Source organism: Humulus lupulus, chromosome 5, assembly GCF_963169125.1.
Source record: "Humulus lupulus chromosome 5, drHumLupu1.1, whole genome shotgun sequence".
NCBI lineage: Eukaryota > Viridiplantae > Streptophyta > Magnoliopsida > Rosales > Cannabaceae > Humulus > Humulus lupulus.
The window spans coordinates 190,307,018-190,334,308 of NC_084797.1; the positions used below are offsets into that span (position 1 = coordinate 190,307,018).

The window sequence follows — 27,291 nt, forward strand, 5'->3', positions numbered from 1 at the left end:
AAAAGAGCAAAACAGAAGTATCCAAGTCTCCATGGATCGACTTCTTATGCTTCTGCTCGATTTAAGAAGGTAAATAAAAATATATAGATAATTTGAAATATTTTAAGTTATCTTAATAATAATTTCAATATTTAACTGAGATTTTGTTAAATTTTATTTTCTAAAGATGAATCTTCAGACTAAGAAACTGCCCAACATTATCTATACGTTCCATGACATGCACAATCATCCAACATATGGATGGGTGAACACGAATGCAAAGGATGCATATGTAAGGAACTTTCTAAGTTTTGTATATATGTATATTATTCAATTATACTATGTGTTAATTGTCTTGTTTATAAATTGCAGAATGCCTTGCACTAAGAAGTCCAGACATAATCCCAATCCCAATCTCAATCTGAATCTTCAGCAGAAAGTGCCACTGTCAATGAGACACAAGTCATCTCAAAGGTACTTGGTCAACGCCGTGGCCACAACCGAGGTATTGGACGTAAGTTGAAGGGCACTAGTACCTTTGCCTCAGGTGCCACCTGTAATGACCCACTAATCTAGACTAATTGGACCATTATCGAAACTATACATAAAAACTTACATTTTACGAAAATACCATAATTTATTGAGTAACTTGAAAATAAGAGTTATTTACAAAAAAAAACGAATACTAAGAAGGATTTTGGGATCCCATTGTCTTTAAAACAAAATAAGATTTAAAATAAAAGACATTACATAATAATGCGGAAAATACATGTAAAACCATAAAAAAACATAAAAGGAGACTACATCCTCGAATCGATAACGCTCGGCCCCTTGACTCCATTCATCATCGATACACATCCTCCCAAGCATCACGAATCTTACCGCCTCTAAGCTTATTTTCCTGCACATAAACAGAAAGGAGTGAGCCTAATGCCCAGCAAGGAAAAACCTAACACATAGTCATATACACAATTTCATAAGAAAAACATAAAGACTTAACATAATACATATAACATACACTTATTATAATGGCCATTATTACTTGGGGTCCCATAGACTAAACAAGCATATGCCCATGGGGTTAATGGGGTCCTACTAGCTAAGTAGGTCATATGCCCATAACCCATTTGGGGTCTTGTTAGTCATATGGGTCATATGCCCAAGCCTACATACACATATACATATCATAACACTTTTAATAACATAAACATATAGATAACATAAGCACATAACATATTAATTCTAGCCTATTTTCCTTACCAAAGTTACCGGGATAAAATGGACTGAGTTAGGACTTTGGAACACTCCTAAAACCACAATGAACAAGGGTGAGTCTAAAGAAAGGAGATGAAATGAAAGAGAATAGGAAGACTAAACCATTAAACGAAAATAAGCTTACCACCACTTAAGTGCTTAAGAACTTGGATTCCCTAACCAAAAATAAGAATAAGGTTAGGGGACCGAGTAGAAGGTTTTGAGAAAAAAATAACATAGAACACAGAAAGGACTAGAGTTTTGGGTTTACCTCAAAGATTGCAAGATCAATCTAACATCCACCGAAATACTATAGCACTCACTTACTTCCCAAGTGTTTGATAAGCTTATGATGTTTAAGCTTATAGTTTTTCCCCAAACCAAGTGTTTACACTCTCTCACTCACTTAACACTAGCAGCCTCTGAACTTAGAGCAAATGGTGAATAATGGCTGGGTACTAGGTCCTATTTATAGAGTTTGGGAATGAAAATATCTTGATTTTACTTGAATAAAAATAATGGCTTTTTAAGTGAAAATCATTTGAATAATCGTTCAGCAGAGGCTGAAGACTCGTTCAGAAGATGCTGGACTGTTGAAGGAGTTTGAATGGCTGAAGGGAAAAGAATTCAAATGAATTTGAAAACATGCTGGTGGAGGCGATATATCGCCCCCTATAGGCGATATATCGCCTGGACCTTTGTTCCCGAGGCGACCGTGCATCGATTCGTGTTTTCCGTATCTACGTGCTGCGACATATCGCCCCCTATAGCTGCGATATATCGGCATACGCAGAATATTTAAACACGAGTTTACACATTTTTAGCTAAGTTTGAATGGACTAAACAGCCTTGACTAAGCCCTCAACGTGCTCAAAGCTGCTGACTGACCCTATACATTCAAACTTTTACCCTTATTTAATTTAATCCTCAAAAATACTTAATCCTTAATTACCATTCAAAACATGTGCTTAAAATCCTATTGGTTGATGTCTAAACCTTATAATATACTAATATAATCCTTAATATCAGTCACATTAATCAAACCTTAGGTTATACTTAATATTCTTAAACTATAGGTTAAACTTAGAAAATCTATAAGTACTACTATGAGTGTCCAAATAACTCCCGGTCTGAAACAAAAATCCAAAGTAACAATGATAACACTAAACATGCTATAATACTACTAAACAATTAGTTAAGTAAAGTTCTTGGACTCTACACCACCAGATCCTCTTCACAATAAGAGGCATCACCATTTCCGTCCACCACCGTCGGCCCTCCAATGGTACCACCTGAGGCTTTCCAGTCCATGGTTCAACACTTCATTCAAGCCATTATGACCCAAAACAACAACTTCCAACAAATGCAACAATTTTTGCAATCAACAAATCCGAACATCCAAGCTCCACAATTTCATCCTGTCAACTTGGACATGAATATGATACAGTCCATGATGGTGAACTTTCAACCACAACAACCATAGCAGCCACAACCATCACAGCCACCACCACAACAACCACAGCCACCACAACAGCCCGACGATGATGACTTTGGAATTGATTTAGACGACATTTAGTTTTATTATATTATTATTTTGAACTTATTAATATTTTGTGTTGTTTTTTTTATTTTGGAGACAATACTACTTATGTTTTATCTTTTACATTTTGGGAGACTATGGATATTGTTAAATTGGTTTTATTATTTAATTAATAAATTAATTTTATTATTTAATTGAACAAATTGTCTTTATTTAATTAAATAAATTTGCTTTATTTAATTAATTAATATTTAATATTTTATTAAATAAATTTTAATTAATATAATTAATTATTTTTTAAAAAAAATTATATACGTCGTCGCCGTAGGGTGCTTGCTGAACACGAAAATATGAGATGTTTGAGACCCTTGTCGTCGCCGTAGGTATATAAACCCACACATTCTCCAGTGACGATATGCCATCGCTATAGATGGGGTAGTCGACGAACTTATAGCGACGACATGTGGTCGCTGTAGGAGTTTTTGAAATTCAAATTTTCAAATTTTGTAACCACATACAGCGACGACATGTCGTCGCAATATCCCAGTCCAACTGAAAAAAGGGATTTCCTACTGCGACTGATATGTCATTGCTATAGTTAAATACTATTGCGACGACTGCGTTTTGTCGCCGATGTAGGTCACCACACATACGGACCTACAGCGACGCTGTTTTGGCGATGACTTCTTAATCTAGAGTGACAACAAAATTCATCATTGTAGAGTCTTATTCTTGTAGTGAATATGTGTTGTGGATACTCTTTTATCCATGATTTTGATGGGAAATATGTTGAAGAGTATATTTGTGTTTTATGGTTTGAGGATAGGGTTTTGCTCTATGTTCATTCTCCTCTTTTGTTATTTATTTTCTTGAGGTATATAAGAGCATGAGGGGGAATATGCATATTGATTAGGTTTGAGTAATTATTTAAAGGATTTGCTATGAAGTGTATATGGCCTAGGTGTTGGGGTTTTATGCCCTAATTAAAACTCAAATTCTTTGTAATCTAATTTTATTATCAATAAAAGAATAGAAATGATTTTTTGACTTGTTCAATCACTTTGCTCACATGTTTTATTTTTATAATTATTTGTTTAATATAAACTTCTATTAAATCCTGAGCATATAGCTAATCTTATTTATAGTGACGTAATCACAGTGGAATATAAATATGATTATATGTTCAAAATAAGTTAGTCCTAAGATTAGTCAGTGCACAGGATTTACACTGACTTGCCAATATACGATATGATCTACTTACACATTACAGTGTTATGTTCTTTCCAGAACATTAGCAAAGTAGAAAAGATCGGATGTGTTTGTTACATCAGACTGGACCAATATTGACAGTTGATAAGATAAGTAAACATACCGTTATTATCTATTCTAGTCATATCATATAGTTGACCATAGGTCAATTCAATCTCAATTCTGAGTGGTTAGTATTATAACTGATTGTATTATTTGAGTTCTTTGACTTGTTCGTTACCAGCTTACCCTACGGACTAGCCCATACTTACATCTTGGGAACTCGGTAGTATAATTAAGTGGGAGTGTTAATCATAGATATGAACATCTATATCTTCTGATGAAGAAGTGAAACGATGGTTTCCTTTTAGTTTGGTTCAATGTGTTAAATGATAGAGATCTCATTTCAGTAATTAAATTAGTTTACTGAAATATCGTTTACAAGGAACTAAGTGTTTTAAGGATAAAATACAATGATGGGTAAAACGGTATTTTAGTCCAATCTCTTTTTAGACCATCTATAGAGGATTGAATGACAATTATGGTTGTAACAATGGATAATTAATTGTAAAGAACGCCCTAAACTAATACTTATAAAACATTCACATAACATTGTTTATAAAAGAATACCACTTATTATCAAGGTCTCAGTGGGGGCTTGCTTAAAACCATGCAAGTTGGCGCCACTAGTTTTAAAAGAAAACATGATTTTTTATGCAAAGTTCAAAAGAAACAAAAATTAAATAACTAAGTCCCACTGATAATTTGGAAAGTCTCTTAAAACATAACATAATTTAAATGGCGTCCTAAGATGATCGTTTTTCCGTCCATAGGATGCCCCACGCCATACACCCCACGACGATAGAACTCCTCACGTCACCACGCGTGCCATAAAGAAATCTTATTTGCTAATTGGAAGTGTAGTGCACCAAAAAAAATTTTTAGATTATTTAAATTTTTGTGAATTATTTTATTTAAATGTTAAGTGTGATGAATTGTTTTATTTAAATGTTGTTGTTTTATTTAATTGTAGTTTGTTTTATTTGATTGTTTATTATTTTATTTAATTGTTAGAATTGTTTGGTATAATCTTTTGAATTTAAATTTGTTAATTGTTTGTTTGGTTAATTAATTTAATAAGTGAATAGTTGTGTAACATGTTTATTTTACTATTAGTGTTACATTTTAAATAAATGTGACAATTGAGGTAATTATGTGAGTTATGATTGAATGCACTAAGGTGCATGGTAGATAGTGATGAACTCTAGTGTTTTAGTGTGTGCTAGTATATGGTAATAAGGTGCACATGTGTGGATTTTCTACACATTTTATAATTGTCATTTATGATATTTTTGGGTAGTTTATTTTAATAAGTAGGAAATTAAATAAAAAAAAAAGAATAAGGGAATGGGAAACCATGTGGTGGACGTGTATGTGTAGTGGGAAAAGAATGCTTTATTCCATTTATTTTCTTGATTCAAATAAATTAAAATTAGAAGACCATGGTTATTTTAAGTAAGGATGTGATCATCTTTTTATTCCATGCCATTTAAAGATAAAAACAATTATACAAAAATTAAGAGAAAATATGGAGAGAATAGGAAACTTACCTTTTCTTTTTATTAAGCCATTATGAGAGAATAAGGATAAAAGGGAAAGGAAAGAGGAGAAGAGCCATTTGCTCTTGTGGCTGCCGAAATTAGAGAGAGAGAGAGAGAGAGAGAGAGAGTGGCGTGTAGAGAGAGAGGGAGAAGAAGAAAGAAAGAAAGAAGAAGAAGGTGAAGAGGAACCCATCTTAGAGTATGTTTTCTTGTATTTTTGGTTTGTAAAATCTCTTTTCTTGATTATATGTTATTGACTTTGTTTATTTGTTGTGTGTGATTGGGTTCTTTCTCCACCTCATGGTGGTTTTTCAAATAAAACCCTAGGCTTGAACAAGGGGTGTGAAGTTTGGGTGTTGATCATATTGTGTTCTTGATTCTACAATCAAGAGAGGTAATGGTCTTTCTTAGCCTATATATTGGTTTTGATGGGTTTGTCTTTGAGGTTTTTGATGGTGATGCTAATGGTTGATTATTGTAGGATTGATGATTATGATTTGTATATTTTTTAGAATATGAATTGTTTAAAAAGGGTTCATGGGTATGATTGAGGGAATGGACTTGATAGGGTTTATAATGAGGATACATGTTATGTTTATATTGCTATGGTTATCTTTTTAATCCTTGATTTATGTAAAATGGTAAATGATGATTTTAGAAATATGATAAGAATATGTTAGGATTGTTATAAGGCATGTTCATGAGATATGGTGTTATGAATTTATGTATGTTATTGCCATGGTTATTGTTGTTGGATTTCATGTGTAGATTCAATGGAATAGAAAAAAATTGGTTTTATAAGATCTCATGTGAATATGTTAGTAATATTCTTAGAATCATGTATATAAGAAGAGTATGATGAGATTTTGGACATGTATGATTTTATGTGAAATTTTGGGGATAAAAGATGAATCTCTTGAGGAATTAAGCTTGCTGATTTTTGTAAATAATTGGGTAAAAGTTTGATAAAAAGATGTTTTGCATGCATAAGTATTGTCCTTGATGTTATGTTAATTTTATGAAATTTAAAAGGGGATTTTAAGTCCCATTAAAATGATATTTTACTCAAATAATTACCTACAGAATTTTTATTGAATTTTTGAGAAAATATGAGCTTTTAAATTGAATATGGTGATTTTTAATGATAAAAATAGTTGCTGGAATTTTTGTAAGAAAATATGAAGTAAATTTCACTAAAATGAATTTGATGAGTTCTTGGAACAAATTATTTTCCTAAGTTATGGTAATATTGAAAAATGGTATTTTTAATGGTATGAATTCATATTTTGATAAGTTATGATTTTCCTTTATTTTGATTGAGAAACATATTTAGATTCTATTTATTAGTGATTTTTGAAGAAAATAAATGGTGGCTGAAAGTTTGTTTTAAAAAGGTTAAAAATTATTATTTAACTATCACATATGGATTTTTGTTACATAAAACTAAGTCTTAAATAATTTAAATAAAAATACATTTTCCACACTTAAAAATATATTTTCTCACATCATTTATGTAACACAATGATAAAATTTATTTTTCTAAAGAAACATATTAAAAATAGGTATTTTAATTAATTCCAAGTTTTTGGTTAATTCCTTGTAATTTGAGATTAATGATTGAAATTGTCACGTATTTTATTTTTAAGCTAAATCAAATTATTTTATAAAATAAAATAATGTTTTGAGAAATTTAATCAACTTAGAAATTTTAAGAAAAATAAAGCATGTTATATGTCTATTGATTTTAAAATAATAAAAGTAAGAAATGTAGAATTATCGTTTTTGAAAACGTCTCTATTACGCAATGTTCTCACGTATGCATGTTACATGCAACTCCGCTTTTACGTCCAAAATTATGTTTATTATTCAACTATGTGGTTTTTATAAAACGATCATGCATGTAAAATGGGTAAAACGAGCATTATTCTCTTATGGCTTTATGAGTAGTTAAGAATAATTGCATGTTTTGTGTAACTGTTATTACGTGTGCATGGCCCATGCACACATGAGATGTATGGAAGGGCAAAATAGTAATTTTATGAACCTAAGAAATGTTATTTTGATTATGATATAGGCTCGTTGAAAGATTGTGAAATTTCTTAGCTTGGACCTAAGGTAAGGAAGTTAGATAGATTTTATGATTTTATGCTATGAATGGTATGACTGTTGTATGAATGAATTGTTATGAATTATGAATGTCATAACGTGATGATATGTTGAATGTGATATGTGTATGGATGTTAGATACATCAAACCAGTTACGATGTTAGATACATCAAACAGAATACGATGTTAGATACATCAAGCAGATTATGATGTTAGATACATCGAACGAGTTACTAAGGACATTGAGACGTAACTCCTAGGGCGGACGCGCCGAGGTTATTCAAGGACCAGAGATCTCCTGTTTACCTCATAGGGTGACATGGACAACTAGCGATCCATACTCGTCATGTATGCTGTATGTTTGTGAAATGATGATATGTTACGATTATGTTATGATATGATGATATGTTACAATTGTGTTATGCAATGATTATGTTTTGATATGCATGATGTTGTAAATGAACGTTAGTGTTTGTATTTGTTGTATTCTTACTTGCTTATTTGATTGTACTTCCTTACTGGGCTTTTAGCTCACCCCCCTTACTTTCCTTCCAGGTAGCAAATAGGATTTATGTATGGCACGCGTGGTGACGTGAGGAGTTCTTTCATCATGGGGTGTATGGCGTGGGGAAATCCTATGGACGGAAAAACGATCATCGTAGAACGCCATTTGAATTATGTTTTGTTTAAGAGACTTTCCTAAATTATCAGTGGGACTCAGTTATTTTATTTTGTTTCTTTTAAACTTTGCATAAAAATTTATGTTTTCTTTTAAAACTTATGGCGCCAACTTGCATGGTTTTAAGCAAGTCCCCACTGAGACTTTGATAATAAGTAGTATTCTTTTACAAACTATGTTATGCGAATGTTTTATAAGTATTAGCTTAGGGCGTTCTTTACAGGAAGGAAAGTAAGGGGGTGAGCTAAAAGCCTAGTAAGGAAGTACAAACAATAAGCAAGTAAGGATACAACAAATACGAACACTAACGTTCATCTAACACATCATGGCATATCATAGCATTATCGTAACATATCATCATAGCATATCATAACGCTTTCGTAACATATCATCATAACATATCATAACGTAATCGTAACATATCATCATATCACATTCATACAGCATACATGATGAGCATGGCCCGCTAGTTGTCCATGTCACCCTATGAGGTAAACAAGAATCTCTGGTCCTTGAATAACCTCGGCGCATCCGCCCTAGGAGTTACGTCTTTATATCCTTAGTAACTCGGGTTACGTCTTTATATCCTTAGCAACCCATTTAATGTGTCGCGTTCATCATGCTAACATCCATTCATAAACATATCATATTCATACAAGTCACATATCATCACATTATGGCATTCATAATTCATAACAATTAATTCATACAACAATCTTACCATTCATAGCATAAAATCATAGAATCTATCTAACTTCCTTACCACAGGTCCGAGCTAAGAAATTTCACAACCTCTCAACAAACCTATACCATAACCAAAACAACATTTCTTAGGTTCATAAAAATTACTATATTGCCCTTTCATACAACTCATGTGTGCATGGGTCATGCACACATAATAAGAGTTACACACATGCAATTATTCTTAACTACACATAAAGCCATAAAAGAATAATGCATGATCTTTCTATAAAAATCACATAGTTGAATAATAAACATAATTTTGGACGTAAAAGTGGATTTGCATGTAACATGCATACGTGGGAACATTACGTAATTGAGACGTTTTAAAAACGATAATTCTACATTTCTTACTTTTATCGTTTTAAAATTAATAGACATATAACATGCTTTATTTTTCTTAAAATTTCTAGGTTGATTAAATTTCTCAAAACATTATTTTATTTTATAAAATAATTTTATTTAGCTTAAAAAAAATATGTGACAATTTCATTTATTATTCTCAAATTATAAAGAAGTAACAAAAAACTTGGAATTAATTAAAATACCTATGATTAATATGTTTCTTTAGAAAAATAAATTTTAACATTGGTTAATTGTGTTACATAAATGATGTGAGAAAAAAATATATCTTCAAGTGTGGGGAAAAAAAATATTTTTATTTAAATTATTTAAGACATAGTTTTATGTAACATAAATCCATATGTGACAATTAAATAATCATTTTTAACATTTAAACCAAACTTTCAGCCACTATTTAACTTCTTTAAAAATCACAAATAAATTGAATCTAAATATTTTTCTCAATTAAAATAAAGAAAGATTATAACTTATCAAAATATGCATTCATACCATATTAAAATACCACTTTTAATATTACCATAATTTAGAGTATTAATTTTATTTCAAATACTCATCAAATTTATTTTATTGAAACACTTCACATTTTTTACAAAAATTCCAGCAATCATTTTTATCTTTAAAAATCACCATATTCAATTTAAAACCTCATATTTTTCTAAAAATAAAATAAAAATTCTGTAGGTATTTATTTGAGTAAAATATAATTTTATTGAGACTTAATATACCCTTTTTAATTTAATAAAATTAACATAACATCAAGGACATTACTTATGCATGCAAATCATTTTTTTTTATCAAACTTTTACCCAATTATTTACAAAAATCAGCAAGCTTAATTTCTCATGAAATTCATCTTTTATCCCAAAAATTTCACATAAAATCATACATGTCCAAAATCTCATCATGCTCTTATTATATACGTAATTATAAGAATATTACTAACATATTCACATGCAATCTTATAAAATCCCATTTTTCTATTCCATTGAATCTACACATGAAATCCAACAAAAATAATAATGACAATAATATACATTAATTCATAAACACCATATTTCATACATGCCTTTATAATAACCCTAACATATTTCTATCATTTCTCCTTTTATGCATATCATGATTCATTGGTACAAAAATCACATACATCTTATCATATTTCTAAAATCATTATTAGTTCAAAACACACAAGAAAATGCACATGATTGAACTTTTTACTCCTAGGCCTAAACATTTAAGATCCACCATAAAACATCACAAAATTCCCATCTACCTTCACATAAAACTTAGTATGCATCTATCATCATTTTTGCCATTTTACATAAATCAAAGATTAAAAAAATAACCATAGCAATATAAACATAAAATATAACCTCATATAAACCCCATCAAATCCATTTTCTCAATCATTCCCATGAGCCCTTTTTAAACAAAACATATTCCCTTTAAAAATACAAATCATAATCATCAATCCTACAATAATCAAACCATTAACATCACCATCAACAACCTCGAAGATAAACCCATTAAAACCAATATATAGGCTAATAAAAACCATTACCTCTCTTGATTGATGAATCAAGAACACTCTAGCAATAAAACTTTGTCACCTATAGAGGATTTCCAAACACCATATACCCAAATAAAGAAACCACAAAATCAACCTTAGATTAGAGAAGAGGAGAAGATCCAAATGCAAACACTAGTTGATAGATTCTTACCTAGGGTTCGAAACCCTCTTCTTTTCCTCCTTCTCTTTCTTTTCTTCATCTTCTTCTCTAGAAAAATATGGCAGCCCTTCCTTTCTCTCTCTCTAGCTCGCCTCCCTCTCTCTCTATCTTCTCTCTAGGTCACGCCCAAATGGCCTATATTCCCTTCTTAATCCCCTTTTTAAATTCTCATTTCCATAAAGCCACCATCAAGAGGAAATGGTAAGTTTCCTTTCTTCTCTATTTTCCTTTAATTCCTTTTATTTTTCTTTTATTATAAAAGATTGGAGTCAAATGGTGGTTTCCCAAAATGTCTATCCTCATCCAATTAAATTTTATTCTCTTAAAAGAAAAATGGAAAGATATCAATCAATCCCCCTAATATCCTACACTACACGTCCACGCCACTTGCCTCTTTGTATTTTATTTATTTATTTTCCTATCAATTAAATAAAACTACCCAAAAATATCAAGTAAATGGCATTTTTAAAATGTGTAGAAAATCCACACATGTGCACCTTATTACCATATACTTGCACACACTAAATCACTAGGGTGCATCACTATCTACCATGCACCTTAGTGCATTCAACCAAATCCCACATAATCACATCAATTGTCACACTTATATAAAATGTAACACTAATAGTAAAATAAACATGTTACACAATTATTCACTTATTAAAATAATTAACCAAACAAACAATTAACAAATTTAAATTCAAAAGATTATACCAAACAATTCTAACAATTAAATCAAACAAATCAAATAAAACAAACAACAACTAAATAAAATAAACAACATTTAAATAAAACAATTCATCACACTTAACATTTAAATAAAATAAAACACAAAATTTAAATAATCTAAAAATTTTTTTTTGGTGCACTACATTAATAGTGTGTCTATATTTTTTATAGAGCGTTCTATGAATTCAAGAGTGCAATTCCGAGTCTATAGTGGAGTCACGAGGAATTAATAAGTTAGTAAATTTATTTGTTAAATTTATGATAAATTTATTTGTAACTAAAGGTGTAATTCAGTCGTTAATCTTACCAACTCTGTCTTTACATTATTTACTTCCTTTCTTGCAAGCTCAACATTTGTTGCTTGACCTTGAAACCTTGCAATGGGCTGCATAAGTAAGAAGATTGCATTTTCAAGTTTGATTGTAATGTGCATTGATACATAACTTTATCATGGTTTTTTCTTTTTCAAAAAAATAAAAATAAAATAAACTTTATCATGGTTTCCCTGGAAGAGAATGTGCATTGATTGTGTCAAACCATTGATTAAGAAAAAACTTGTTTCATCATAATTGTAGAGGAGGGCAATGCAGAACGGTTTCCCTGCACCAGCAGCAAAAGGTAAGGCTGCTTCTCCCCAAGCATTACCAACACAAAGAGTAAATATTGGAGGCTTCACATACCTGAAGTAGAGAAGAATCAATATAAGTTCATTGGAAACATGATCCACAAACAAGACCATAATGATTACTCACCCCAAAACATCGTATATATCAAAAGCTTCAGTCTCATAACCCAACTTTTCACCACCCTGAAAATAAAATAAAAAGAAATGATAATAAATAATGTTAGCCAACAATCCAAGAAAGTTTTTTTAAACATTTCGCGAATTGACTAGTTGATACAAAAGAAAGAGGAAAAATAATTGTAGGTCAACTAGAACTAGGCATCACAAAGCAAGCACATTTCTAAATCCCAATGACATGCGTACAAGCTGGTAATTTCCAACCATATCATCATGATAACTCCCCCATATACAATAAAGATGTTAAATATAGTGATGGTATTGATGCTCAAAACTTCATCTTCCTAAAAAAGAAATGAAAGCAGTTGGCCACTTAGCCTAATACATCTCAAATAAAAGTTTTGGGTATTCTTGAGTCTTGACACTATTAGCAAACATAGAGACAGATGAAAAATAGAGAGAATGAATAGAAGAAGTTATAATTAATCTCTTAATAAAATACAGAATAAAATTATGACTCATGCATAGGAAAATCAAGCATGACCTAGGTAAAACATATACATATAGATGAGCAAGTGTCATTCAACTAAGTTGATCATATAAATAAATATATGACTTCTCTAATATCCATAATCCAAAAGGATCAAAAGAAGTAGATAATTACTATTCAAAGGCTTGAATTTTACGTATAATCTTAGACCATTAAGTATTTTCTTCAATGCAAGATCAATCAGTTTTGTGTCAAATGAAAATAAATGAATCATGAACTCGAGCAAAAGCTCACTGACAATTCTTGAGAAAAACTTGTTCGATTCCATGTTGGTCTTTCACGATGTCCACAGAAGAAGTTCTCTCTGTGAAATTTGTTCCCGCAGCAGAAGAACTATGCAATTTATTAAGGAGCTTAATTTGGTGTTTGTAAAATTTAGAATACAGAACATTCAATAAAAATTTCAAACAAATATATATATCATGTACATATAAAAGGTTCAATCCAAGAGTCTAGAGAACAACGTATCCAACTAGGATAAATATGTAGCAGTAAAAGAAAAGAGAATAATTATTATCCATCTAAGTAGATAGTCAGGTCCATCTTTTCCATCGAATAACTGCAAAAGACAAGTTCTTGAAAGGATTGAGGTGTTATGTCACTTAGGTTTATGTGAGGAGAAATAGTATATTTAATTGTGTGCAACTAGCTAGGTGTAATGACCCACTAATCTAGACTTTTTGGACCATTATTGAAACTATACATAAACTTACATTTTTGCGGAAATACCATAACTTTATTGAGTAACTTGTAAAAATATGAGTTACTTACAAAATAAAATACTAAGAAGGATATGGGATCCCATTGTCTTTAAAACAAAACATGATTAAAAATAAAAAGACATTACATAAGAGATGCGGAAAATACATGTAAAACCATAAAAAGGTAAAACGAGACTACATCCTCGAATCGAATAACGCTCGGATCCTTGACTCCATTCACCATCGATACACATTCTCTAAGCGTCCACGAATCTTACCGCCTCTAAAGCTATTTTCCTGCACATAAAACAAAAAGGAATGAGCCTAATGCCCAGCAAGGAAAATCTAACACATAGTCATAAACATAAATTTCATAATAAACGTAAAGACATATCATAACACTTAATACATACACTTATTATAATGGTCATTATTACTTGGAGTCCCATAGACTAAACGAGCTTATGCCCATGAGATTAGTGGGGTCCTACTAGCTAAGTAGGCATATGCCCATAATCTTTTTGGGGTCTTGTTAGTCAAATAGGGCATAAGCCCAAGCCTACAAACATACACATTCATAACATATTCATAACATATCATATTTCATAACATAACACATAAGCAATACACATATAGATTCTATCCTATTTTCCTTACCAAAGTTACCGGGATATGATGGACTGAGTTGGGACTTTTGGAACACTCCTAAAACCATATGAGAAAGAGTGAGTCTTATGAAGAAGAAGAAATGAAAATGAATAGGAAGACTAAACCATTGAGAAATATGCTTACCACAACTTATGTGCTTGATTCCCTAACCAAAATAAGAATGAGGTTAGGGGACTGAGTAGAAGGCTTTGAGAAAGAAAACAACATGAAGCAAATGAAATAGAGTTTCGGGTTTACCTCAAAGACTTGCAAGACCAATCTATACACAACCGAAATACTAAAGAACCTTACTTCCCAAAGTGTTTGATAAGCTAAAGATGATTAAGCTTATGACTTTCCCACCCAAGTGTTTAGCTCTCACACTCTCCTAGCACTTGCAGCTTCTGAACTTAGAGTAAAAGGTGAATAATGGCTGGGTACTAGGTCCTATTTATAGATTTTGGGAATGAAAGTATCTTGATTTTACTTGAATAAAAATAATGGCTTTTTAGGTGAAAATAATTTGAATAATTGTTCAGCAGAGGCTGAAGACTCGTTCAAAAGATGCTGGACTTATGAAGGAGTTTGAATGGCTGAAAGGAAAAGAATTCAAAAACGTTTGAACATATGCTGGAGGAGGCGATATATCGCCCCCTGTAGGCGATATATCGCCTGGGCCAGTATGCCCAAGGCGACCGTGCATCGTCTCGTGTTTTCCGTATCTACGTGTTGCGATATATCGCCCCCTATAGCTGCGATATATCGGCACACGCTGAATATTTAAACACGAAATTACACATTTTTAGCTAAGTTTGAATGGAGTAAACAGCCTTGACTAAGCCTTCAACGTATTCAAAGCTGCTGACTGACCCTATAACATTCAAACTTTACCCTTATTTAATTTAATCCTAAAAAATACTTAATCCTTAATTACCCATTCATAACATGTGCTTAAAATCCTATTGGTTGATATCTAAACCTTATAATATAACAAATATTATCCTTAATATCAGTCATATAATCAAACCTTAGGTTATACTTAATATTCTTAAACTATAGGTTAAACTTAGAAAATCTATAAGTACTACTATGAGTGTCCAAATAATTCCCGGTCTGAACCAAAAATCCACAGTAACAAAGATAATACTATACATACTATAATACTACTATCTATCTTAGCTAAGTAAAGTTCTTGGACTCTACACTAGGCTACCACTAAACCAAAGAGCACAAAATATTTATTTAACAATAGGATGGATATATTCATGCTATTCCAAGTTTAACCAACACAGTTTCAGAAAGAAGTTTCAAGGAACTCTAAAATTATATATTTAAAACCTTCAAATATATATATATAAGCCAGGAAAAAATTAGTAATCTCATTGACTGTTTCAACTTACAATCAAATGAATAAGAGAAAATTTCGGATTTCCAAATTCTGATAACATACGGCTTTTACATTTGCATAAATTTTTGGTCTAAGATCACCTCAAACTCACAATGAACCCATTGGTTGTAGATAATAAAAATTCTATTTGTCTTGTTCAACTGAACAAGAGGAAATTTTGCATTTACTATATATAAATACACACATATGATATTTTTTATGATCCTTACTTTCAATTTCAGCTGCCTCTTTCTCTTCGAGGTTGGTGGCAAAGCCATTGATATGACATTTGTATGAGTAAAATGTAGACTATTTTCCCTTCTCTTTGCTGTAATAAATAAACTAATATATATTAAAGAATCAGTCAATCGATCAAGAATTGCCTTTGTAACTTTAGAGTCATGTGCATTTAATCCTAAATAAACTATATAAGACTTTATATATAATTGAGAAAAAAAATAAAACAAATGAAAACAATGTTAGTAGTAATTTGAATGAAACTGAAACAAAGAAGTTAACAAATAAAAGAGCAAAAAACCACTGAAACTTCTTACGTTTTAATTTGATGGCAATAGTCAATGGAACATGGAAGAGAGAACTTCCCTGATTATCTATTTCGCTACACAAGAAAAAATGATAAGCAAAGAAAACTCTATCAAATAAAACAGCCCAATCCCTAGATCCATCACAATAAGATATCACAAACCCCGTGAAAGACCTCATAAACGTAGAGACTATAAGTTTATTACCTCTTCCTCATCGTCAACGATGGACTCATCTTCGTCAAAACCAGGAGAGTTAGCCAAGGTGGGCTCATCATCATCAAGAGAGAGTGATCTGACCCCTGCCCCAACTACGAACCATCAAGTCCGCCATTGCTGCAAACTCTTCAATGCATTCCCCGCCCCACCGTGGAGAGACTTACGGAGAGAAGGTTGGGGTTTGGGGTCTAAGAGGAGAGAGTAAGACCCAATTTTCGTTTGGGGTCTGAGAGGTTTTGGGGTTTGGGGTATATGGGAGGGAAAAACAAATCTTGGGGGTTTTTTATTTGTCTTCACGGGAAATAGTATTATTAATAAAATTTTATTTAAAAAAACTTCTTTTATTAAATATATAATAAATAATTGAATTAATAATTAAAAAGAATTAGTCAATTAATGAAAACTTATTTTTTAACTAATAACTACTCTATGTTGCAAATTAATAATTAATAATAAAGTATTATTTATTTAATTTGATTTGCTTATTAGTTAATTAAGTAATAAATATGATTTTATAATGTTAAATTTTCAATTCAATTTATTTTAACTTTCTAATTAAATTAATAATCTTATCAAATTAAATTTGGTCCCAAAATTATAAATTAACTTTTAAATCATAATTTACTCCAATTCTCTTAAATTTTTTTATTGAGATTAAAAACATCTTATTATTTATTTTCATGAATTAAACAATAATTAAGTGGGCCAAAAATTTTCAATCTCACAATTTAAAAAAATATAAACCTTCAAATCTTGATAAATTCTAATTATCAATTTAATTATTTCTTATTAATCATTTCCCAATAAATAATTGTACGCCCTGATTTTCCCACGGGCTGATTAGCGGGCTGAGCTGCGACCTAATCATGATTATCTCGTGGACATCCCCAAGACTGGAGCTTCCGTCATAAGGTCGTACCTCCTTAGCTCGAGGTAACCCAAGGGTTCGCCAAGATTGCCTAAGACCTGAGTCCGGACTCTGTAGGCCGAAGGTCGAGTTAAGTATCCAGCTCGTACCACGAGCTGGATATGGAGGCTATGACCCTTTGTAAAGTCAACACACGCAAGGTAAACGTGCATATATCAGAGTGCACGTGTCTGATATGCCCCTGACTTCTCGGACACGCAGCAGGAACGTGCGTATTCAGACACCCACGACTGGGTTGGGCCGTGCGGCCCATTATCTCCTTACCTATTGATTTGACCACACTTATGTGTCAGGTTTAGGAATTAATCATGAATGTCACAGAGTTGATATGATAGGTAAGAAGGTCACGGGATGGCCTTCTTACCAACTCCCAGGTGCCTTCTCCTATAAATATGGAGAAGCTGGGAGTTGATAGGGGTTGGATTATCTCTTGTAAGAAATATCCTGTAATCATATACCCAGAATTGAGCAATAATATTGACTAGTGGAGTAGAATGATTTTAACCTTTGAACCACTTAAAAACCGTGTCTTGAGTCACTTTTCCATTTTCTAAGATCATATATATGTTTCGATTCATTATTAGCACTGATCCCTTTCTCTTCTTCTCTTAATTACCTGTTGGCAAAGAACCGTGTCAACAGTTTGGTGCTTTCATTGAGAGCAAGTCCGATTCAGTGCTGTCGCAAACATCCGATTATGGTGACAACTCGATCCAGGCATGGTAACGAGGCAGAGCAACATGATGGGCAGGAGGCTCATCATACTGCCACCCCTGGCGAACAAGTTCCTGAAGTCCAGCAGCGGCCAGGAAAGCAGCCAGCGGGCCAAGATGACACCGGAAGTTCGGCGCCTCGGCCGCCTAACCCGAACCCATGTTATTACACTGCGGTGGAAATGGAGAATGCTCAGTTGAGGAGCCAGCTAGCAATAGCTAGTCAGCAGATCAAGGATGTGCTGGCCCGACTACCCCCTCTCACAACCGACGTTAATATCGGAGAGAGGCAAGGCGAGGCTTCTAAGTCTCGCCGGGGTAATCAGTCCAGGCGTAGCCATTCAGACAGACTTCCGACGCCCAACTCCATTCCTTAATCACACCATCGAGAGGCAGACTTCAGAGGAATGCCTAGAACCGAACAACAGCAATACAGCCGTTCGGTCAGAACATCGACTCCTAGCTCCCAACCATCCTCGAGCGCGCCCAGGAGAGCTCGAGGAAATTCCCGAAGGAGATCCAGAGAGGGCTCGCAGCATCAGCCCGTCCCCAACAACCGTTTTGCGCCTCGTCTAGATCGTCAGGCGCAGGACCAGCAGGTTGGCAGGGCCGAAAGGCCCCCAACAAACTTGATCCGTCCTGACAGAACTAGGATCGCCTCTCCAGTCAGGCATCCTCCTTCTCCAATCAAACATCCATCTCCTCCTCAGCTCGTCCGAGACATCCCAGCCTATGGGAGTAGTAGGAGAAACCCGCCATCAGCTGGACTTTCCCGGCCTAGCAGGGCACCAAGGGAAATATCAGATCCTCACCACCAAAGGCGGACTCCAAGCCTATCCAACAGTAGCCACTGGACCGGCAGTCGCCGGAGTGATTTCTCTGGGGGAGACCTGCGCCAGCATTTGAGTTCGGTGCAAAGTCCTCGAGTCACCCAAGGAAGTGACCTTCGAGATCGCCTCAACTCTCATAGAGGGGAACAGGCAAGAGGAGATAGCCATGCTCGCTCAGGGGGGGCCCTGTCCGAAGTACGTAACGGAGGGAATGCCCCAAATAACCTATCTTAAGATAGGAGGGGCAATAACCCACCAAATATGTACGATGGATCCGGAGCTGTTGAACAGCCCCGGAATAACCAAGGACACCAGGACCAAACCCTCGAACGCCTAACTCAGATGGAGGAGCTGATGAGGAAGCTCCTGATGGAGAAAGAAAAAGATGAGTACGATTCAGGGGACGAGATGGAACTCTTCGCCGCCAGTATAGCAGCAACGGCGTACCCATCTGGTTTCCGTATGCCTCACTTGTCAAAGTTCAATGGGGACGGAGACCCATCGGACCATCTAGGGATGTTCAACACCCTGATGATGGCCCATAACATTGGCCCCGAGCTGAGATGTTTAATCTTCCCTTCCACACTGACTGGACCTGCCAGGCAGTGGTTCAAGCAAAGTAAAAGACAGTCAATCAGTTCCTGGAAGACCTTCTCAGCTGACTTCAAAAGGGCATTCCGAGCCTCCCAGGCCGCCCGTGTTCAGGCCGACTCCCTGGCTAACGTGAGGCAACAGCCCGGTGAGACTCTGAAGGCCTACCTGAGAAGATTCGCGAACGTTGCTGCTCGAGCTAGAGACGCGGATGATAGCTCCAAGCTCATGGCCATGAGAACTGGAATCCTCGTCGGAGGAGACCTCTGGAAGGATATACAAAGGAAGGGAGTCAGCTCGGTTAACGAATTCCTTAACAGGGCCCAAGAATGGATAAACTTGGAGGAAGCCGAAGCTTCAGCTGCGGGAACCAGCCAGGTCCCCGAACAGCCCGCTGGAGTGGGGACGGAGGTCGTGGCAGCGACCCAAAACGTCACACAGATCAACCAGCCCGGTGGAGGCAAAAGAAAGGGAAATGGTGAAAACAGTCCGCACGACCAAAAGAAGAATAAGTCCATAGACAAGTTTAAGCCCGTCTTCGCAACTTATACCGAGCTCACCCAGTCTAGGGAGAATATCTTCCTAGCCCACTCTACTCGAGTCCCCTGGAAAAGGCTGGAGCCATTAAAGCACCACAAGGGGAAGAGAGACACCTCCAAGTTTTGCCGTTTTCATAACGATGTTGGCCACAATACCGATGATTGTAGGCATTTAAAAGACGAGATTGAGACTCTCATTCGAGCCGGCCCCTTGGCTCAATACGCACGGAACAGGGTTCCAGCAAACCAACTTGCTCCGGAAGTCCCGGCCAGTCAGCCCGCGTCTCGGGTAGACCAGGATGTTCCTCCTCCTATGGTAGGAGGAGAGATATCCACCATCTCTGGAGGTCCACACATGGCCGGCACGAGCAGAGGCGCCTAGAAGAGATACGTGAACGAACTAAAGGCTCATAACGGAGTGGAGTTCGTCTCAGAACAACATCAGTCAAAGCAGCAGTGATTGGAAAGGCAACCAATCATTTTTACGGAGGAAGATGCGGGCCATGTCCAGTTCCCTCACAATGATCCTCTGGTCGTACCAGTCCAGCTCGCCAAATGGAGAGTGAGGAGGGTACTGATAGACAACGGGAGTTCGGTGAACCTCCTATTCCGATCCACCTTAGAGAAGATGGGTTTGACTGTCGCCGAGCTGAAGGCAACCTCCATGATGTTGTATGGTTTCTCGGGAGAAGGATTAGCAGCGATAGGGACGATCGAGCTGGTGATCACCCTAGGTGAAGGATCTCGGACAGTCTCTAAACTCCGCGAGTTCGTGGTCATTAACTGCTCCGCTGCCTACAACGCCATTTTGGGACGACCTACGCTCATAGTTTTCGAGGCCGTCACGTCCATTCACCACATAGCGATGAAATTCCCTACTTCGACGGGAATCTGCACTATCCATGGCGATCAGCTCGCTGCCAGGGAATGCTACAACATTTCCATGAAGGGAAAACCTAAACTCAGGCAGCTGGCAATGGCCATTCAAGGTGAAGAGGAATCTCAGGAACCTTTAACAGATCCTGAGATTGGAAAACCTCAAAGCGCCGAAGTGGAAAAAGTCATCTTAAGTGAGGATATTGACCCCCGAGTGGGCGAGGACAGATCCGAGCTCCAGGCGATTGAGGAGCTCGAGGAAGTGAATATTGATCCGAAGAATCCATCACGGGTTGTCAAGCTCGGGAAAAACCTCTGTAGCAAGAGGAGGGCGGAGCTGACCAAGTTTCTGCGAGATAACCTGGACGTGTTTGCCTGGTCCCATGAGGACATGGTGGGAATCAGCCCGAGTGTCATCATGGATACACTTCATCTGGATAAAAGCGTTCCTGCCAAGTCCCAGAAGCAAAGGCGTTTAGGAACAACTCGAGCTGAAGCCCTAGAAGAAGAGGTAGCCCGGCTCAAGAAATGCGGCTTTATCCGTGAAGCCAAGTTTCCAATATGGGTTGCCAACCCCGTGCTGGTCCCGAAGCCTAACGGGAAATGGCGGACCTGCATTGACTTCTTCGACCTGAATAAAGCATGCCCCAAGGATTGCTTTCCATTGCCCAGGATTGATCAGTTGGTAGATGCCAAGCAGGGCACGAGCTCATGTCCTTTATGGACGCGTACTTAGGCTACAATCAGATCGTGATGAATCCGGCGGATCAGGAGCACACCAGCTTCATGACCCCGACTAACGTCTATTGTTACAAGGTCATGCCGTTCGGTCTGAAGAACGCCGGAGCTACCTACCAAAGGCTAGTAAATAGAATGTTCACAGACCAGATCAAAAAAAAACATGGAAGTGTACGTTGATGACATGCTAGTCAAGTCAAAGACTGCCGATAACCATGTTTCCGACCTGGAAGAATGTTTTAAGATACTATGGGAATATGGCATGAGGCTCAATCCACAGAAATGCACTTTTGGAGTCGCGTCAGGGAAATTCCTGGGGTTCATAGTCAATACCCGAGGAATCGAGGCAAACCCCGACAAGATCAGGTCACTGCTCGAGCTTCCCTCGCCCAGGTCATGACCCCGACAAGGCCTAATAGGAAGAGTGGCAGCCCTCAACTTGTTTATTTCCAAGTCCACCGATAAGTGTTTGCCCTCCTACAACCTGCTCCGAGGAAACAAGAAGTTTGAATGGATAGTAGAATGCGAAAGCGCATTCCTTGACCTGAAGGCACATCTGGCTAAGCCGCCCGTGCTATCCAAACCCAAGGCAGGAGAGCCTCTATTTCTCTACCTGGCTGTCACTAAGGACGCAGCTAGTGCTGTACTGGTGCGAGAAGAGGACCAAGTTCAGAAGCCAGTCTACTACATCAGCAAGAGACTTCTCGGGGCTGAATCCCAATACCCGCTGATGGAGAAATTGGCGTTCTGCCTTATCACGGCTTCGCGAAAGCTCAGGCCGTACTTCCAGTCCCACTCGATTCACGTCATGACCGATCAACCTTTAAGGCAGGTTTTGCAAAAACCTGAAGCATCGGGACAATTGTTAAAGTGGGCCATCGAACTCAGTCAGTTCGAGATTCTGTACACTTTGCGAACTGCTATAAAAGGTCAGGCCCTGGCCGATTTTATGGCAGAATGCACGGGATTCCAGGAGGATCCCGCAAAAGACTCACCCCAGGTCACCTCGCCCCAGGCTTCGTGGAAGGTCTTTGTAGATGGTTCATCCAACGAGAACGGCTCTGGAGCTGGAATCATTTTGATATCCCCCGAGGGACATAGATTCCACTCGGCACTGAGATTCGGATTCAAAGCCTCCAACAACGAGGCCCAATACGAAGCTTTGCTGGCAGGACTGAGGATAGCCCAGGAGTTGAAGGCGAGCTCCGTCCAGTGCTTCAGTGACTCCCAGCTCGTGGTAAACCAGGTTCTAGGCGAATATCAAGCATGGGGACCCAAGATGGCCGCCTATCTGGCGAAGGTAAAAGTTGAGCTGTCCGCATTTGAGCGAGGCTCGATCGAAGAGATACCTCGGGAGTAGAACGCTAACGCAGACGCTCTTGCCAAGCTCACCACCTCTGGGGAAACGGAGACCTTGGGGCTAGTACCAGTCGAATTCTTGGAGAAACCAAGCGTAGAAGATGTCAGGATGGAAGTCGAGATGATCGATGCCAGGCCGACCTGGATGACCCCCATCCTTGAGTATCTCGCCGAAGGCAAGCTGCCTGAGGGACGTAATGATGCACGGCGAGTCCTGTACCAAGCTCCTAGGTATATGATAGTCGATGGGGTGTTGTACTGACGTGGGCACTCCCTACCTCTCCTCCGGTGTGTTCTTCCAGGAGAAGCAAAGGCCATCCTGCAGGAAGTGCACGAAGGATTTTGCGGAGACCACACTGGGGGGCAAAGCTTGGCCTTAAAGGTCCTAAGGCAAGGATATTACTGGCCAACTCTGTCCAAAGACTCAATCTCATACGTGAAGAAGTGCGACAAGTGCCAGCGATTCGCAGCAGTTGCCCGAGCTCCTCCAGTCGAGCTGAAGATGATCTCGTCCCCATGGCCGTTTGCCGTTTGGGGGATAGAATTGTTTGGCGCCCTCCCCACTGGAAAAGGCGGGGTCCGTTACGCCGTGGTAGCCATCGACTACTTTACAAAGTGGGCTGAGGTAGAGCCCTTGGCGACGATAACTTCCAAGAAAGTGCTTGACTTCGTGGTTCAAAGCATTATTTGTCGATTCGGCCTGCCCAAGAAGATCGTTTCCGATAACAACACTCAGTTCGACAGGGACCTGTTCACCGAGTTTTGTGAAAGGTACGGAATTGTGAAAAGTTTCTCCTCCGTGGCCTATCCTCAGGCTAATGGCCAGGTCGAAGCTGTCAACAAAACCCTAAAGGTGAGCCTCAAGAAGAGATTAGATGAAGCGAAGGGGGTCTGGCTAGAATAGCTCCCCCAGGTCCTATGGGCTTACCGGACCTCGCATCGGACTCCTACGGGTCATACTCCCTTTTCCCTAACCTTTGAGAGTAAGGCAGTCCTCCGCGTGGAAATTAAGGCGCTTTCACATAGAGTCCAGTCTTACGACCAAGATCGAAACCACGAGCTCCTTTGCAATTCCCTCGATCTAGTTGATGAAAGGCGAGAGGATTCGCAACTCCAGCTCGCCCATTATCAGCAGAAAATCACTCGCTACTTCAACTCCAAAGTAAAAAAAATACGCCTTTAGCGTTGGCGACTTGGTCCTAAGGAGAGTTTTCCTGGCCGGGAAAGATCCCAAAGATGGAGTTTTGGGACCAAACTGGGAAGGACCATACCAGGTCATCGAAATCATCAAGGAGGGAACTTATAAGTTAGCTCGACTTGATGGAGGGGCGGTCCCGCGGACTTGGAACACCATCCACCTAAAGAAATATTATCAATGATTCACTTGTAAGGCTTGGAAGGCCACTTTTTATGTATGAATGAGAATCAACTTTTTGTACATGTTTGCAAGTGTATTATAAAGTAACCACGAAAGACCCTTTCCCAGTTACTTGGGGGGCATATGGTGCCCGGATATAACTAGGTCTCCTTAATGACTTAGAAGTTGATTCATATCGATTGACTGTTGTTTTTCTTAAAAAATATGAGATATTGATAAGGATTAAACGCTAACTAAGTCCTATCCTGGATATAACCGGGTCATAAAACTTAGAAGTTGATTTAAATCTATTGATCGTTGTTCTTCTTAAAGAGCTCGAGACATGGATAAAAGTTAACGCGAACTAAATTTTCAAATTAAGTTCCTGGTCCTAACCGGGTCATAAAACTTAGAAGTTGATTTAAATCTATTGATCGTTGTTCTTCTTAAAGAGCTCGAGTTATGGATAAAAGTTAACGCGAACTAAGTTTTCAAATTAAGTTCCTGGTCCTAACCGGGTTATAAAACTTAGAAGTTGATTTAAATCTATTGATCGTTGTTCTTCTTAAAGAGCTCGAGACATGGATAAAAGTTAACGCGAACTAAGTTTTCAAAATAAGTTCCTGGTCATAACCGGGTCATAAAACTTAGAAGTTGATTTAAATCTATTGATCGTTGTTCTTCTTAAAGAGCTCGAGATATGGATAAAAGTTAACACGAACTAAGTTTTCAAATTAAGTTCTTGGTCCTAACCAGGTCATAAAACTTAGAAGTTGATTTAAATCTATTGATCGTTGTTCTTCTTAAAGAGCTCGAGATATGGATAAAAGTTAACACGAACTAAGTTTTCAAATCAAGTTCCTGGTCCTAACCGGGTCATAAAACTTAGAAGTTGAGTTAAATCTATGGATCGTCGTTCTTCCTAAAGAGTTCGAGATATGGATAAAGATCAGCACGAACTAAGTTTTTCAAGAAATTATAACCAAAACGCGTAAGGCAAGAAAGAAGATCAATTAAAAGCATTAAATCAAATTGTCTCGAGGTGAAAGCACCGCATGCAAAGGTTACATAAAAAATATTGAAGGGCACAAGAGAAGAAACGCCCTAAGCTCCGCCAGGTGGCCCCTTGGAGGTCGCCGTCTCACCTTGCTCAGCTGCGCCAGAGCCTTCCCCGGTCTCCGAGGGTGCCTCTTTATCAAGGCGAGCTTGGAACTTCACCAGCAAGCACTCCCAGAGGCTTGCTGACATGAAGGAGAAGTCTGCATATGGATTTTAGACCCATCAATGGTAGAACAGATCTTCCATGGACTTTTTCGAAGTTGTCCGCTTGGCCTCTAGGGCAGCCTGGGAGACCTGGACCTCAGTCTTCGCGGCATCTAGGTCCGTCCTTGAGGTGACAAGGGAGGTCTCGAGCTCTTGGACCTTCGAACGAGTTTTATCCAACTCGACCCGCGAGGCCGCCAAGGCATCCTTGGCCGCCTGCAGGGTAGTCTGGTGCTCGCTCCTCATGTCCTCGAGCTGAGTTTTGGTCCTGACGATGCTCCGATGAAGGGCAACGGCGCTCTGCGAAGTTGAAAAGACAATTGCCTTAGAAAAAAGGGAAGGAAAAGCATAGCAAAGTGTAATGATAAAAACCACAAAAAAGTAAGTTAGCTTACCGTCATGGCCATGCCCAATGAAGACTCCAGCACGCCCACCGGGCTCAGCGTCTCAATGGCCCGGAGCTCCTTCTCGGTGAACCTGTATATGTGGCTGACGGCGTAGTTCGCTGACTCATACACTGTTCCCCGGAAGGCCTTGGGGATCTTCTCCAGGTCCTGGGGATTGACTGGGATGCGTACATCGGAGGGTACCACCGCCGAAGCCCCAAGCTCCGTTCCTACGTCCCGGGCGACGGCTGGAGCTTGCGGAGGGGGTGGAGGCATGTTGCTTCCCCCTGCAGCAGGAAGGATCGCTCCCGCAACCTGGGCAGCCAGGGTTTGCTCCTTCTCCTTAGCCGGAGACCTGGTGGGGACCCCAGCGGCGTTCTTGGACGTCCGGAGCCTTTTCATTCTTGGCCCAGCTGAGGGGTTCCCCCCGAAGACCGCACCTCACAGGCTTTCCTCGGGCTGAGACATCTCTTCTGTCAAAACAAAAACATGGTTAGTACAAGTTAGCAACCATACAGATACAAAAACAAAGGGGTAAAGATAAAAAGTATATGAATACTAAGGGAATCCTACCCCCCCAGCTAGAAGAAGAATCTAAGTCGATTACTTCCTGAGCTGGAGCAAGTTCTGGGTCCGAGTCTGACTCAGGGCTAGATTCCTCTACGTATTGCCTAAGCCCCAGAGCTACGACACTTCTTCGGAGTGATGTCCATGTACGAAGGTTGGTCCCATACTCCTCGAATAAGATCGACCTAAAGGCTAGGGTGTTATCTACTACTACGGTACCCCTAGGCCGGCTATCTTGGTAGACCAGCATAAGCCGGTCAACACAATGGAGCAGGGTGGTATTCAGGTCCGGATCACTTCGGTGACGATGGACGAGCTGCCTAGGATTGAACCTAGCCAGCCGGGGGTCGGTTGTGGCCCTATCTAGACTCCTAAACATGTAAGGGTT

General features: G+C 37.9%; 1 protein-coding gene across 2 annotated transcripts; it reads right to left on the reverse strand.

Annotated features, from left to right (window-relative positions):
* Positions 1-14,000: 14,000 nt before the first annotated feature.
* LOC133833890 (uncharacterized) lies at positions 14,001-16,992 on the reverse strand. Of its 2 annotated transcripts, XM_062263493.1 has the most exons (4): positions 16,745-16,992; positions 16,550-16,614; positions 16,226-16,323; positions 14,001-14,257 (listed from the first exon to the last, which is right to left on the reverse strand). In XM_062263493.1, exons 1-4 carry the CDS (start codon positions 16,816-16,818, stop codon positions 14,198-14,200), a joined length of 297 nt encoding a protein of 98 aa, XP_062119477.1. In that variant the 5' UTR covers positions 16,819-16,992; the 3' UTR covers positions 14,001-14,197. The 2 variants fall into 2 exon arrangements, with proteins under 2 accessions (XP_062119477.1, XP_062119476.1); XM_062263492.1 differs by lacking the exon at positions 16,745-16,992 and having other exon boundaries at positions 16,550-16,737.
* Between the last annotated feature and the right edge of the window lie 10,299 nt (positions 16,993-27,291).

Bases quoted from the DNA above. Each gene is read 5' to 3' on its own strand.
- LOC133833890 (XM_062263492.1), bottom strand. From the start codon at position 16,718: ATGAGGTCTTTCACGGGGTTTGTGATATCTTATTGTGATGGATCTAGG. The intron at 16,324-16,549 runs GTAAGAAGTTTC...TATTTATTACAG, and splicing joins TATTGCCATCAAATTAAAAC to CAAAGAGAAGGGAAAATAGT. The intron at 14,258-16,225 runs GTAAGGATCATA...TTTTATGTGCAG, and splicing joins AGAGGCAGCTGAAATTGAAA to GAAAATAGCTTTAGAGGCGG.